At 34.2% G+C, this 15,114-nt stretch overlaps 1 protein-coding gene across 1 annotated transcript in view; it reads left to right on the top strand.

The window, feature by feature from the left end:
* The window catches only part of DNAJC10 (DnaJ heat shock protein family (Hsp40) member C10), a 49,236-nt gene that overhangs the window by 31,819 nt on the left and 2,303 nt on the right, over positions 1-15,114 (top strand). The window contains exons 13-21 of the mRNA XM_012468612.3: positions 1,562-1,689; positions 1,959-2,075; positions 4,482-4,583; positions 5,803-5,958; positions 7,173-7,306; positions 8,257-8,310; positions 8,579-8,726; positions 12,196-12,315; positions 14,040-14,144. Coding sequence (XP_012324035.2) covers positions 1,562-1,689; positions 1,959-2,075; positions 4,482-4,583; positions 5,803-5,958; positions 7,173-7,306; positions 8,257-8,310; positions 8,579-8,726; positions 12,196-12,315; positions 14,040-14,144 — 1,064 coding nt within the window. The remainder of the gene's footprint in view (positions 1-1,561; positions 1,690-1,958; positions 2,076-4,481; positions 4,584-5,802; positions 5,959-7,172; positions 7,307-8,256; positions 8,311-8,578; positions 8,727-12,195; positions 12,316-14,039; positions 14,145-15,114) is intronic.

The following is a 15,114-nucleotide window of genomic DNA, read 5'->3' as shown; positions in this document are numbered from 1 at the left end:
AATCTGAGAACAGTTTAGCTGGATAGTTCTGGACACAGATTTTCTCATGAGGTTGCATTCAAAATATGCAAGCACTATGGTCATCTGAAGGCTAGACTGGCTACAGGGTCCAGTTCCAAAGCTGACTTCTGCGATGGTCAGGAGGTCTCATATGGCAGAAGGCCTAAGTTCCTCACTGACTGTTGGCAGAGCCCTCAGTTCCTCATCATGCGGGCCTTTGTAGAGCTGGTCACAATATGGTAGCTAGCTTCTCTGACAGTAACAGGGATGAAGAGAAGTAGATCTGTAAAAGACCAAGAATGCAAAATCAATATTATTTGGTGACTGTTGAGATGTGGGAGGTCAAGAGAGAGTGAGTCAAGAATAATATCTATGTTTCTGACTTGACAAAATTGCAGTTGAGTGATTATACCATTCAGCGTAAGTGGACTGTGGTAGCAATGTAGAAAATGAGAAAATGGATTAGTTAAGGAAGGCTAGCTGAAGCAGCACTAGCTAGGTTGTTGCAGTAGGCCAGACTGAGTTCAGGCAGTAGCAATGGGTTGGAAATGGTAAGAGATGGAATTGATAGAATTATTATGATACAGGGCAGAGAAAGAAGTCAAAGATCACTCTGGGGAATTATATTTAGGCACCTAGTGGATAATTATGTTATTGCCAAGATAAGGATGGTGAGAAAAGGAGCAGGTTTAGAGGAAAATAACTCAACTTCAATTTGAATATATATAATCATGCGTCACTTTTAACAACAGAGATGGGTTCTGAGAAATGTGTCGTTAGGTGATTTCATCGTTGTGCAAACATTAGAGAGTGTACTTTAAAAAACTAGATGGTATAATCCACTACACATCTAGGCTATGCAGTATAACCTATTGCTCCTAGGCTACAAATCTATACATTGTGTTACAATATACTGAATACCATAAGCAACTGTAATACAGTGATACTAGTTTGTGTATCTAAATATATCTAAACATAGAAAAGGGGTAATGTGTTGCACTACAAAGTTACAAGAGCAAAGCCATCACTGAGCAGTAGGAATTTTTCAGCAGTAGGAATTATAATCTTATGGAACCCCATCATATATGTGGTCCACCGTTAACTAAAATACCATTATGCAGCACATGCTATTTTGGGTTTGATGAGTTTACGTGATATGCAAGGACAATTTTTACTGGGCAGTTGGCAATAGGGTTTTGAATTTATAACAGAAGTCTAGGTTATAGAAAAAGATTTAGGAGTTAGGCCATAGTAATTGCTGAGGTAAGCATAAATAATTTAAAGAACACTATTTTAAAAAGTCATTATTCTACCTCTGAAGATAAGAGAACATCTCAAAAAGATTTGACATTTTTAACTAGTCCAAGAAACAGAAGAGTTTGCAAGAAAAGGGTACTCCTATCAGAGCAAAGCCCTGTATACTATATAGAACACTAAAACCTGACCAAAATCAATTTGTTCATAATTTATATTAATATTTTGAGTATAAAAAACTTTGAAATGTTTCTGTACCTACAAAAAGCAGAATTTGGACTTTAATTTCTCTTATTCCCTTTGAAAGGAAAGAAGATTCTATATGATATACTTGCCTTTGCCAAAGAAAGTGTGAATTCTCATGTTACCACACTTGGACCTCAAAATTTTCCTGCCAATGACAAAGAACCATGGCTTGTTGATTTCTTTGCCCCTGTAAGTTATTTTTATCTGTCAAATTCTAACATTTTCAGATTTTCTCTTATTATGGCAAAAAGACATTTTCTAAATAACTTTGAATTATTATTACTAGAACTGTGTCATTCCATTATGGCCACCATTGCATATTGCTTCTAAAATCCAAGGAAGGTTTGCCACTAAATACAGTTTGTGTTACTTAGCATATTACTTGTTGCAGAAATGTTGGGGTTTTTTTGTGTGTGTATCATTTGGCTCAGTGCTTATGAATACTTTTTCTTTCCTAGTGGTGTCCACCATGTCGAGCTTTACTACCAGAGTTACGAAGAGCATCAAATCTTCTTTATGGTCAGCTTAAGTTTGGTACACTAGATTGTACAGTTCATGAGGGACTCTGTAACATGGTAAGGCAAAGTATCAAAAATTCTAATTATTTTTTTTTAAATGGAGACCTTTTGGCTGTTTAACGTTAAAGCAATAAAATAAGAAATAATACATCTTCTGTTTAGAGTAGTAACAAATTATGTAAACAAAAAATTTTTATAGAAAATGATATCAAATATGATTGGATTAAACCATAAATAGCTAATCAGTGGATTGAATGTAAATAAGATCTTATAAACTCAAGCAACTATTTCATTAACTTAATGAAATGCTTATATGATTTTCTAATTATTTAAGATCTTTATATTTCTTTAATATTTTTGACATTTTATAATTTTTTTCCTTTGGCTTTCCTTATACTTATAAGTATATTTGCTGGAAGGAAATTAAAACAGTTAACAAGCCTTGTGAAATCTTTGTTTAAATGAAAATATTTTCTCAGGTAAATATTCACTTCTCAGTTGCAAAAAGAACTAGAAATTATATACTGTAGAATGAAAGTACATATCACCTATGAAATATTCTTGGCAAAAAAAAAAAAAAGCCTATAGTAGATCTGTCTCCAGATCTATTACTCTATAAGAAATTGAATGACAGAGGAGCATATTAAGTGACATCATGGGTATGAAATCTGCACATCCTAGTATGTGGAGAACTTTACAGGACAAACACCCAGTTTATTGGCTAAATACACTGTATGTAGTGGAGGAGAGAGTAAAGAGACTTAGAAGACTATCAGTCAGATACAACGTTTAGACTTTGTTTGGATGCAATTTAAACAAATCAAGTGCAAAGAAAGAGATAACTGGGGAAATCTGAACACCGACAAGATATCTGATGATTTCAAGTAACTATTGTTAATTTTTGACAACGAAATTGATATTGTGGTTATATGGAGGAGAGTCCTTACATTTTAAATATACTGAAATATTTGTGGATGAAATGATAGATCATCTGAATTTTGCTTTAAAATAATCTTGGGAGTAGACTAGAAAGGGAGTATAAGTGAAATACAAGTAGTCATGAGTCCGTGATTATTGTAGCTATATGAATATGCGAGAGTTTGTTGCTCTCTACTTTTGTCAATGTTTTAAATAACTGATAAAAACTAAAATGTTTTTTAAAAAAAGATGGAGGGAGAAAAGATAAAAGGAAAAAAGAAATGAGAAGAGGAAGGAAAACAAAAGAAAGCCATATGTTTTTAGAACATCATAGAAGTTTAAGCCAGCAGCAGTGGCACATGCCTGTAGAAATTGCATTTAAATAAATTTTTATGAAAGGAAATAAATAAGGCCTTTGGTTTTGAATGTCTTCTAATGTAACTTTGAAAGAAATGCCAACCAAAGATACAAAATTGATGTGATAATAATCTTAATTTGAATTCCTTTGGTGTTTCTACTTTTAATAGCTCATTAAACATATGTGAGTTCAGTGTAAGGGTTTAAAATTATGATACCAGATTTACCTGGAAAGAGAGGCCAGAATTCACTACTCACTCATTAGTTGCCACTCACCAATTGGTTGAAGTTACTTAGCCTCTCAGTAACTCAGTCTCCTAATCTATACAGTGGGTTTTATAATTTTAGCAACAAAGTAGAATTGTTTTGAAGAATAAATGAGAAACTACATGTTAAATGCCAAAATAGTGCTCAACACAGAGTAAACACTTATTAAATTTTAGCTATAATTGCTTTGTTATAAATGTTTCTTTTGTTTTTTTGAAAATTATTTTTAAATCCTTGTCTAAGATTCTAATTTGCTAATGAGTACTTACAACTTTAAGAGTGCAAAGTTCAGCTACAGTAAATCCACAGATCTCTTTGTAACTTTAAAAAATAAAAACGCTTTAGAGAGATGCTTCCTGGGCTGGTGCCCATTTTAATTATCAGAAGGAAATTAAGTATTTCCTACTATAAAGGCTGTCTTGAAGAAAGAATAAAAAGTGATCACCTTCCTAGAGCATGATTCATAATTCTTTAACCTAAGACATAATCATGTACCCCCTAATTATTTGTGTCTTTATTCTTGCTGTTACCTGATCATCATCCATTTCTAGAAATAGTATTTATTGTGGTTTGAAAAAAGACTCAAGCTAGAGATACAGCCTTGTTATAGCCTCTTCTTACCTTGGTTCTGGAGAGTAAAAAGGGACCATTCGTGTAATTACCCATGCTGGTTTCTCAGTGTTTTGATGCCTGTGGTTTTCATGGCTAATGGAGCGGCTGTAAATAAGAATCAGGTATTCATCAGTATTTATCAGTATTCATCGCCATGAGTCCTTTGCTAAATTTGATGAGACTAAAATTATCGTCACCAGCAATTTAGCAATGGGTTTTTAAAATCTTATTAAAGGCAAACTTGTTATAAATTTGTAACAAATAGGTGAAATCTATAAAATCTTTAATTTGTATTCTCCTTTTTATCAGTATAACATTCAGGCTTACCCAACAACAGTGGTATTCAACCAGTCCAACATTCATGAGTACGAAGGACATCACTCTGCTGAACAGATCTTGGAGTTCATAGAGGTATTTCAAATTATAGACTGTGTGGCTAGAAATTTGTCTGTTTATATGTAAATTCTTATTTCATACTATTTAATAGGATTTATTTTTTTCATGCCAAATTTATTTTCTGACAAAATGATTTTTATTTTTCTAACATTTTACTCTTATTATATACTTGTCTGTAAACTCAAAATAAATCTGTGTTTTATTTGTTACCTGCTATGTATAGTGCCTTACAAACAATGGACACAGTTATTTATTAGACATTTGCAGTATACTTTCACATAAAGCCTTGTTACCCCTTTGTCCTGTTTTCTCCAAAAACAAGTGTCCAGCATCTACAGCATCCTTTTTTTTCCTCAGTAACACTCTTGATTGACTAAAATACTTACAGGGATCTCCTAGAAAAAAAATGAAAAATTCTGATTTGTTATTATCCATTTAATGACCCTCTGACCCTGTCCTACTCATCTGTTTCTCCTCCTCTAAAGTACTGTTTTGTGTTGTTTTCCCAGCAAGCCACTTCATTAGTATTACCTGAGTGTTTTTAGGCTGAAGCTTTGTTAAAATATCATTTGGAACAAGGAATCTGTAGAAGGTGTAGTATCTCCAGTCAGAATGGCAGAAAAAATGAGATAGTAGGCTTTCCTTTAGTAATTAAAGAATCCTTTCCAAACCAGTCATTCTTGGTTCTCGAACAGAACTTTATGGTCTCTGTAGACATCCAGGCAGCCCTTGAAACTCTTGTATTATCCAAGCAGAAACTTAAAGTCACCTCTTTTCCCTGCCTGTTATGATTTTAGTGATACATAGAGATAAAGGGAAAATAGACCTTGATTTTACAAAACTGATGTGCAAAATCCAAACTTAAAACATTTAAGTTAGGGTTTATTTTCTTTTTTTAAGATAATTCACATTATATTTCTTTTATCTATCCTTAAGCATCTTTTGGTTTCTCAAAAACGGGAACTTTCTAAAGGACATACACAGACTGAGCAGCCCTAATCCAAAAATCTGAAATTTGAAATGCTCCAAAGACTGGATTTCATGTTTAGACTTGGGTTTCATCCCCAAGATAGATGAACATATTCCAAAATTCAAAATTTACAGTACTTCCAAGTATGTTGGATAAGAGATACTCAGTCTGTACCAGCAATTTGCCAGGAGTATATGAACAGCTATTGAGTATATGAACAGCTATGTTATATATATGTTATAATGGAAGCTATATTCTCTTCAGGATCTTATGAATCCTTCAGTGGTCTCCCTTACACCCACCACTTTCAACGAACTAGTTACACAAAGAAAACACAACGAAGTCTGGATGGTTGATTTCTATTCTCCATGGTGTCATCCATGTCAAGTCTTAATACCAGAATGGAAAAGAATGGCCCGGGTATAGTAAAAGTCGTTTATTTTAAATCTTATTTAAAAGAGTGTTTATTTAACAGAATTATTTTGAAACTGATATGAATTAACCCACAACTAAATTATTACTTAATAACAGTTCTGATCATACCACTTTGATTCCAGCTCTGTTTCTGTCTGGTATGTGAATGGTATAGCCTACCCTTTTTGTGTGTGTGGCATCTGGTACGCTTTGCGTTTTTTGGTCAGTGAGGGACAGAGTCTCTGGAGTGCAATGGCATGATCTCGGTTCACTGCAACCTCAGCCAGCCAAGTAGCTGGGGTTATAGGTGTGTGCCACCATGCCTGGCCAATTTTTGTATTTTTAATAGAGGCAGGGTTTTGCCATGTTGGCCAGGCTGGTCTTGAACTCCTGGCCTCAAGTAATCTGCCTACCTTGGCCTTTCAAAGTGCTGGGATTGCAAGCATGAGCCACCATGCCCAGTACATCTGGTGCTTTTGACTAAATTGTTGCCAGCAACAGCCCAAAAATTTACCTCATTTTTTTTGTTTAAATTTTTTCTACTGTAAGCTCTAAAAACAAAGCTGAAAAAAAAAAATAAAGATATCACTTCCTCACATATTGTAGGACTTAAAAGAAAAAAAAAGCCTTCAGTATGTATATTTAGAAAATTTCGTAAATATAGGCACAATGTTTTAAGTCGTAAAAGATTGGAAACAAATTGCTTCAATACCAGAATGGAAAATGCAATTACTAGTTCACATTTATTTACAAGATAAAAAATAAATCAAAGTTAAAGTGATTTCTAGTATCTTCATATTTAGGATTACATATTTTTGTGCTCTTTTCAATAAAGTTTTTAAGTTCAGGTGTGATTCAGTATAATGTATTAGACACCTACAATGCTTGTCTTCATTGGGAAAAGTAATTCTTTGAAATATTGCAAAGACTTTCATTAGTTGCTAGCACTTTGAATTTTAGAAATAGTTTTTCTCATGTAACAGGTAGATGAAGTAAATTGTTTAATCTGCAATAATTTTAGTAAGTACTTAATTATAAAATTAGATTACAAATTCATTAGTATAAATGGTTTATTATGTGTTAAACCCTAATCCATTTTTATTGGGTAAAAGTCACTGATAAATAACAGAACTATTTCACTATAATAATTCCATAATGCTTATTTCTTTATTGTAAACTTATGTAAAAAGTTATGAAAGTAATCCTTTTTTCTTTTATAGACATTAACTGGACTGATCAATGTGGGCAGTATAGATTGCCAACAGTATCATTCTTTTTGTGCCCAGGAAAATGTTCAAAGATACCCTGAGATAAGATTTTATCCCCCAAAGTCAAATAAAGCTTATCAATATCAGTAAGTATTCTCTCATATTTGAAGACATTTATTATAATTATTTAATTATACACTTAACAGTTAAGTTACCTGAACAAAATAAAAGTTAACCCAACAAATATTTATTGGGAGCCCACTATGTAAAGATAGTGTGTTAATGAGCATTTCAGGAGATTACAATAGAGTATTCAACAGTCTCATTGTTCATAAAGCTTACAGTCTAGACAAAAAGATAAGGAAAGGAAGAGCTAACATTTATTAAGTCCTTACTATATTAGACACTTTACTCATATTATTTCCAATAATCCTCACATATATTCGATAAACTAGGAATTACTACCCTTCCTACTGTTACAGAGAGGTAAATTATGATTCTCAGACCTTAGAATCTAAGGTCTAGACGTTATCTAAGGCTCAGATAACGTCCCCAGGTCACATGGCTGCTAAGCTGGGGTTTGAATCCAAGTCTGTCTCAGAGCCCATGCTGTTTCCACAACACCATATGATATTTCAGGTAGAAAACTCAAATGTAAGGTAGTTACGATGAATGTTCTTAAAGAAGTAAAAATGAGCCATGGATTTCAAGGGAGGACAGGATTACAACTGTGACAAAATTATGAAAGGCTGCATTTTGTAGGTAGTTTTTGACATGTATCTTTAAAAATTGGGTAGGAATTTGACAGATAGTAATAACTTGAATAAAGATTCAGAAACTAAAACCTTGGACATTCTGAGTTTTGCGATTCCCATAGGTCTACAGGAGATGTCCAATAGACAGCAGACGTTCTGGGCTGTGTAGGGCACAAAGATATCAAGACTAGAAAAAATACATTTATGAAGCCTTGTAACCAGAATTTGTAGCTAGATATATCTGAGAAGAGAGATGCCAGATGAAATCAATCAATGTAACTTATTTTTTAAATTGCGACAGTAAGATTGTTTTTTAAAACTAGTATTTTTTCTTCTCTCAGCAGTTACAATGGTTGGAATAGGGATGCTTATTCCCTGAGAGTCTGGGGTCTAGGGTGAGTAATTAAAATATATATCATTGTATAAAATAGATTCAAAGCTGTTTACCCCCCTTTTATGTCAGTAGTTAAATTTACTGTGGGTAAGTTTCTAACATTTTAAATTACTTAGTAAAGGATTATATTTACCAAGATAGTACTGTATTTTATTATATTGCCATTCCTTGATACCATTTTTAACTTAGAAAGTCTTATAATATTATTACATTTTAGATGTTTGCTTTGGTTTTATAAAATTAAAAATGATTTTGATTCTTTCCCACAGATTTTTACCTCAAGTATCCACAGATCTAACACCCCAGACTTTCAGTGAAAAAGTTCTACAGGGGAAAAATCACTGGGTGATTGATTTCTATGCTCCTTGGTGTGGACCTTGCCAGAATTTTGCTCCAGAGTTTGAGCTCTTGGCTAGGGTAAGTCTTATCTATCTTATATAATTCGTAGCCACATTCATGTTTTAATAATTAGATAACACAGGCATAATTTTTAGGTTTTTTTCTTAAATGTTTCCTCTAATTTTAAAAATAACTATTATATTTCTATGACTGTAATCATTGTAGTAGATTTCATCTTTCTTTGTTTAAAGCTTTTAGCTAACATCTTCTCTATCTTGGTAGACATCATCATCTAACTAGTCATAAAAGCCAGAAACTTCTCTCTTCTCTCTCTTGTCTACTTCCTCTTCCCCACCCCAGTACCCTGTTGCCCTCCAGGCAGTCACTAGAATCTGTCAGTTCTGTCTCCTAAATGTCTTTGAAATGTCATCTCTTACTCATCTCTACTGCTAGCCTGTATCTTCAACCCTTTATCATCTCTTGCCTAAACTTAACCATATTTGCCTTTGAAATACACTCTTCCCTTGGTATACTCAGGGGATTGGTTCCGGGAACCCTGCATTCCATACCAAAATCCGTGCATGCTCAGGTCTCGCAGTGGGCCCTCTGTATACAGGGTTTCACATCCTATGAACACTATTTTCCATCTGTAATTGCTTGAAAAAAAAAAATTCCCAGTTCAAGCATTTCAACACAGTTCAAGCCTTATTCAAGAGTCAGCTATAGTCTCATACTACCAGTCTACCTTTGTCAGTGCTGCCCTAGTCATCTTCTGAAATATTTCCCTCCGTGGCTTGCTAAGTTTCTTAATAGGCGTACATTGACTTCAGCTGTCTGATATGAGCTCTGTCTCTGTTGTCCGCCTCACACCTTAGATTTCAGGTGTAACAGAGTACTCCAAGTTCTCTGAACATGTATCCTTATTTACATGCCGCTCCCTCTCAATAAAATGCTGTGTCCTTAACTTGGTCATCTGTATTTTTTTCTCCTCTTCCTACAAAACTAAGCTCTGATGGCACTTCTGTATTCTCTGCCCTTCTCAGTTAATCAGTGTCACCTGGATATGTTATCAAGTGTACTGATACAGAAGGAGCTGCATACCAATGGAAATATTTAGTTGTAGCAATTTTGGGTTTTCTGTTTGGTTGGTTGGGTGGTTTTATTTGCTTTTGGTACAGCATTGTCCATCTTCCTTTGTAAATGACTGCCTCTTCTGGAGGGCAAGTTCCATGTTTTATTTATCTTTATATCCCCAGGGCCTAATTCATTAAATGCTTATATAAAATTAACCTGAATACATACCCTCAATGCAGTCTGAGTTTTTGGTGTTTCTTTCTATCGTAACAGTCTTATTAGTGACTTAATCTAGATTGATAGCTTTCTTGCCTACCTAACACAAGGAAATCTTGCCACTAGTGATTGGTATAAAACACTCAACTAGAATGAGAAAGTCAGCACCAGTTCCACCAGTTCACACTAAAGCTTAGAATCCCAGACCATGGGAATTTTTTAGCAGAGGGATTGTAAAGATCTTATTAGCTATAAAAGATTATTTTTGTTATTAGCTGGTCCATCAGATAAGAGGTTTATTCTTTCCATTTTTTCTAGTTATTTTCTCTTATGCTTCCTTCTGTAATAATTCTGTTTTACTCCATTTCTCATGTACTAAAAACTTTGCTTAGTTATAAACTTCGTAATGCAACTCTGTATTGTATCTAGGAGAAAATTATTAAACATGAAAAAGATCACTCATTCAACAAATTTTAAGCACCAAGTGGAAAGCAGTTATACTAAATAGTAGGGCTACATAACTAACTCCAGATGGAATAAAAGGAAAATGAAAAGAAAGAAATTCCGTGTCTTTAAGGAGATTTTAATCTAGTGGAAAGAGAAAATACAAATAAATCTAAGTAATATAATTGCTGTAGTAAAATTAGAATGAAGCTGAAACATGGGCAGAAGGATGTCAGTGATGCCAGAGAAAGATGTTTAGAGCACCAAAAACAGTATGGTGTCATCTCATAAGTAACTGGAAATAAAAGTAAACAATTAAACATTTTGTAAATGGTATAGAAACTTATAAAAATAACATTTCTACATTTTTCTTACTTTCAGTATCCGTGTGTCTGTGTGTCTGCCTGCCTACATGCTTGTGCCCTAACACAAGTTAGTCTGCATATTAGTGTACCCCTGCCTTGGGGATGTAACTAGAGGCAGCAAAGATACTTTAATTGTCCTAAAGTGAGAAGTGATAACTTTAACTAGGATTAGGGCAGTGCTGATAGAAAGAAGGAGACAAATACAAAAGAGATATAAGAATAAATAAGATTGAATGTGATACATGAAGGATAGAGAGGAGTCTGGATAAGCCTAGTTTTTGGCCTGAACTAAATGAATAAATAGGACAGGAGGAAGAGTGGGTTCAGGGGACATACTGTGTTTGGGTGCTTATGTGGCATTCACCAAAAGCAGGCCAGTAGTTAGAAATGAAATAGAAGAGATAGATTGGGGTACATCAGCATATAGACATGTAAAACCACCCTGGGCAACTGTTCACAATGAAAAGATTGTTGATGAAAGATGGAACTCAGATTGGATATTATAACTTGAGGGGCAGGTTAAGGAGATCCTCATGCTGGAAAAAAGAAAAACAGTCAGAGGGGTAACAAAGCCAAGAAAAAGTAGTGATAAATGGTAAGAAAAGAAAGGAGTGGTCAGCCTTGCACAGTCCTTCTGAGGTTGTTAAGCAGATTACTTCCATCAGTATGAGCTAGGAGTTGAGGTGGAAGTCACCATTGCAGATACTTAAGTCAACTATTTTAATAAATTGATTATCAGTTTTTTTAAAAAAAGAACTAGAAAGAAAAAGAAAGGAGTGGTCAGTAATAAATATCAGTTACCCAATAAAAAGACCAAAAAATGCCTAGTTTGATCAGGCGGTCACTGGCAAACTCACAGCAGTTTCAGTGGAGAAAGCAGTAAGCACAGAAGCCAGACTAATGTTGCGAAATAAGCAGACAATGGGGAAGCAGTGAAAGAGTAGACTGCTGCTCAGGAAAAAAAAAAAGAGAGAGCATGAGAAGCATGATGGTAGAGGAACCATTGTAATCCAGGAGGGAATCCTTTTGTGATTACATACATCTTCACTAGAGAATATGCGTTCTGACAGGGAAGGACTGGAGAATACAGGTGGAGTAGTCAGCCTTCACAAGACAAAGAATGCCCAAAGAGTCCTACCACAGCACACCCCCAATGAAAGGAAGAAAGAATAGAAACAGAAACATGTTTATGATATGATGTGCCAGGTGTGGGTAGCAGGAAGAAGTTGAAACATTTCAGGATAAAGCTGCTCAGTTTTCTTGATAAGGCAAAGGAGGGAAAGGTGGTGGTAGGTGAATAGGGGCTTAAAGGGAGAATTCGGAAATAATCTTGTTTGAATAGGAAGAATTAAAGTTTCTTAAATAAATTCTTAGATTCAAAATGTTTTATGTCCTATTGCTTTGTTGTTGCCAAAGAGAAAATGGCAAACTGTATTTTTCTTTTTCAGATGATTAAAGGAAAAGTGAAAGCTGGAAAAGTAGACTGTCAGGCTTATGCTCAGACATGCCAGAAAGCTGGTATCAGAGCCTATCCAACTGTTAAATTTTATTTCTACGAAAGAGCAAAGGTATGTCCAGGCTTTCTTCTGTTCCTTCCCTTAGTAGTAGACCAAGCTCAAAAGATGTGTTTTAGTCTGAGTAATGTTTTTTTTTTTTCTATTTTCTGCTCCCTGTCATTTTTTTTATATTTATTACATTATTACTGATAAAAGTTTTTAAAATTTACATGTATACTGAGTGATCTTAAAAGGTTTTTTTGTGTCATGGTTGATAGAGACTCAGTTGCCTTAACATTTTTATTCTAATGAATAGGAAAACTGTTAGAAAGAGACATAACAAAGTATTATTAGTGATTATCTTTGGATGGTGGAATTCAAGATAATTTTCTACTTTCTATGAAAGGTTATGGTGACTGTTGAGGTCACTAAGACTACTCTATAATACACACTGCTGCTTGGAATATTTCCTTGCTGTATTTCTATTCAGTATACCAACTATAAAAACAATTACTTAGTAAAATATAAAATAACTGAAACTTAGTAAAATATAAAATAACTTATTTTACTAAGTTTCAAAGTAATGAGCTCACTTTGGCAGAGAGGAAAGAACAATGATAAACTAAAGTATTTGCCATGTACTCATGTTTTCTGGTAAAACATTAAAAAGATAATTTAAAATAGTTTTATACTTTTTGAGGGAGAATTAGGTTAAGATCTAATGTTATTTTTTGGGCATTATATTTTGAGAGAGGTAGGGCTAAATTAAGAAATTGGATGATGAATTTCAGAAATCTAGAATTGCCACACATCTAGATTTTTCAGTGAAGGTTTTTGATCTGTCAAGAATCTGTCTCTGTCTTAAGAACAATCTAGAGCAAGCAGAATTTGATGGAGGTGAAAGGCAGCTTATACCAGAACCTAAGTCTTCATTTCTTTGAATCAACAGTTCTATTTCCCAGTTTTCAGAACAGCTGAGAGATGGGTGACATAAATAGGGGTCTTCTTCAAATAATATCAGAGAAGTATCAATATGATGAGCAGTCACAAGAGTTAACCATACCATAGACAGAGCTGTTTGAAACGATGTTACCATGTGTCCAGAGGAGTCCAGGGGACAAAATTAGGAACCAAACATCCCCATCTAAATTGAAAGACAAGGGTAGCATTCAGCCATTGAGGCCAGACATCAGAAGGCCAAAGTAGAATAACGGTTGGAGTAAAGAGAAATACAAACCAGGTGGACAGTTACACACAAACCAAAATCCTAGCTCAAAGTTTGAGGATTAGGGTTCACACCAAGAATAAGAAAACAGATGGCTCCAGATCCAAATAAGCAGGTCAGAATATACTGACCTGTTCCTTCCCCTGCCTTTCAGCCACCTTCCTGCTGTGGGCAGATGAAAACTAGGAGATACATGTTGCTTTCCAATATTGTTGTTGGTCATAGTTGGCAGTGCTAATGATTGTATTAGAGTGAAATGAGTTCAGTTTTCTGGGAACATCTTTTCTTGTACAGTTTCGATGGTTTGAGACTTTTGGAGTCAGTGGTGCTTTTTTTTCTTTTTTCTTTTTTTTGACAAAGTTTCCATAACACTATTATTAGTATTTATTTTAGGTACATTATGCGTTAGCTGATTTTGCAGCATTGTTCCCTTCAAGAGAAGAAATTTGAATTTCAAACGCTTCAAGTTTTGGAACAAAAGAACTTGAAAGCATATTTAATCAAGTTTCTTAGGTGGAAATGTTACGTTTTGATTAAGTACTTAAAAGATAACAGATGTTTTTAATTTTAGAGAAATTTTCGAGAAGAGCAAATAAATACCAGAGATGCAAAAGCAATCGCTGCCTTAATAAAGGAAAAATTGGAAACTCTCCAAAATGAAGGCAAGAGGAGTAAGGTAAGGACTAAGCCTAGAGTTGACTTTTGGCAAAAGTTAGCAAACTTTATTTTTTCCTATACATTACATGTATCCATAGACAAGCAAAGTAAGGCATCAAAAAATAGTAAGATAGCTGAAAATTCTACTTTGGGAAATAGGACAATCAAAATGTATCCTAGACACTGAGTTGCTTTTAAAAAATTGGACAAGTAAAACCACTTAACAAAAAATAGTGACTCTGGTCCATGCAAAAACATGTATACAAATGTTCATAGCAGTATCATTCATAATAGCAAAAAAGAATGAAACCAAATATCTATCAACTGACAGATAAAACGAGATGTGGTCTATCTATACAGTAGAATATTTTCAGCCGTAAAAGAAATGAAGTACTGATCTTATGCTACAACATGGATGATCTTTGAAAAATGCTTGGTGAATGAAGCCAGTCACAAAGGTCAGATATTAGATAATACTATTTATGTAAAACATCTAGAATAGATTAATCCATAGAGACAGAATGTAGATTAATGGTTGCCTGGGGCTGAAGTGGAGTAGGGTGGAAAAGAGAGCAGAAATGGGTTACATGCTAATAGGTAGTAGGGAGTTTATTTGGGGAATATGGAAAATGTTTTAAAATTAGGTTGTAATGATAGTTGGACAACTCTGATATACCAAAAGTCACAGAACTCCTTTAACTGTGGGAGTTTTATGGTATGTGAAATATGTCTCAATAAAGCCATTAAAAAAAAAGTGACTGTGGTCAAAAATTATTTAAATTTTTTTCCAATGGAAGTAAAGTATTTATTCCTAACAAGGAATAAATATACTGGAGCTTCATAACACATTTTGGATAGCAAATTTTCTTTTGTTCTTGGTTTAATCAAGATGTATTGAAACTCCTATTTGTCTTGGCCCCTCTTTGAAACTTTAATCTGTCAAGAAGTAGGACAGCCTCTTTCCTACTACTCTTCAGAAGGCAGTTCAA

Source organism: Aotus nancymaae, unplaced genomic scaffold (assembly GCF_030222135.1).
Source record: "Aotus nancymaae isolate 86718 unplaced genomic scaffold, 86718_ANA_hifiasm-v0.15.2.pri h1tg000008l, whole genome shotgun sequence".
NCBI lineage: Eukaryota > Metazoa > Chordata > Mammalia > Primates > Aotidae > Aotus > Aotus nancymaae.
The sequence above is the reverse complement of the archived record's forward strand: the minus strand, read 5'-3'. Positions and strand labels throughout refer to the sequence as shown.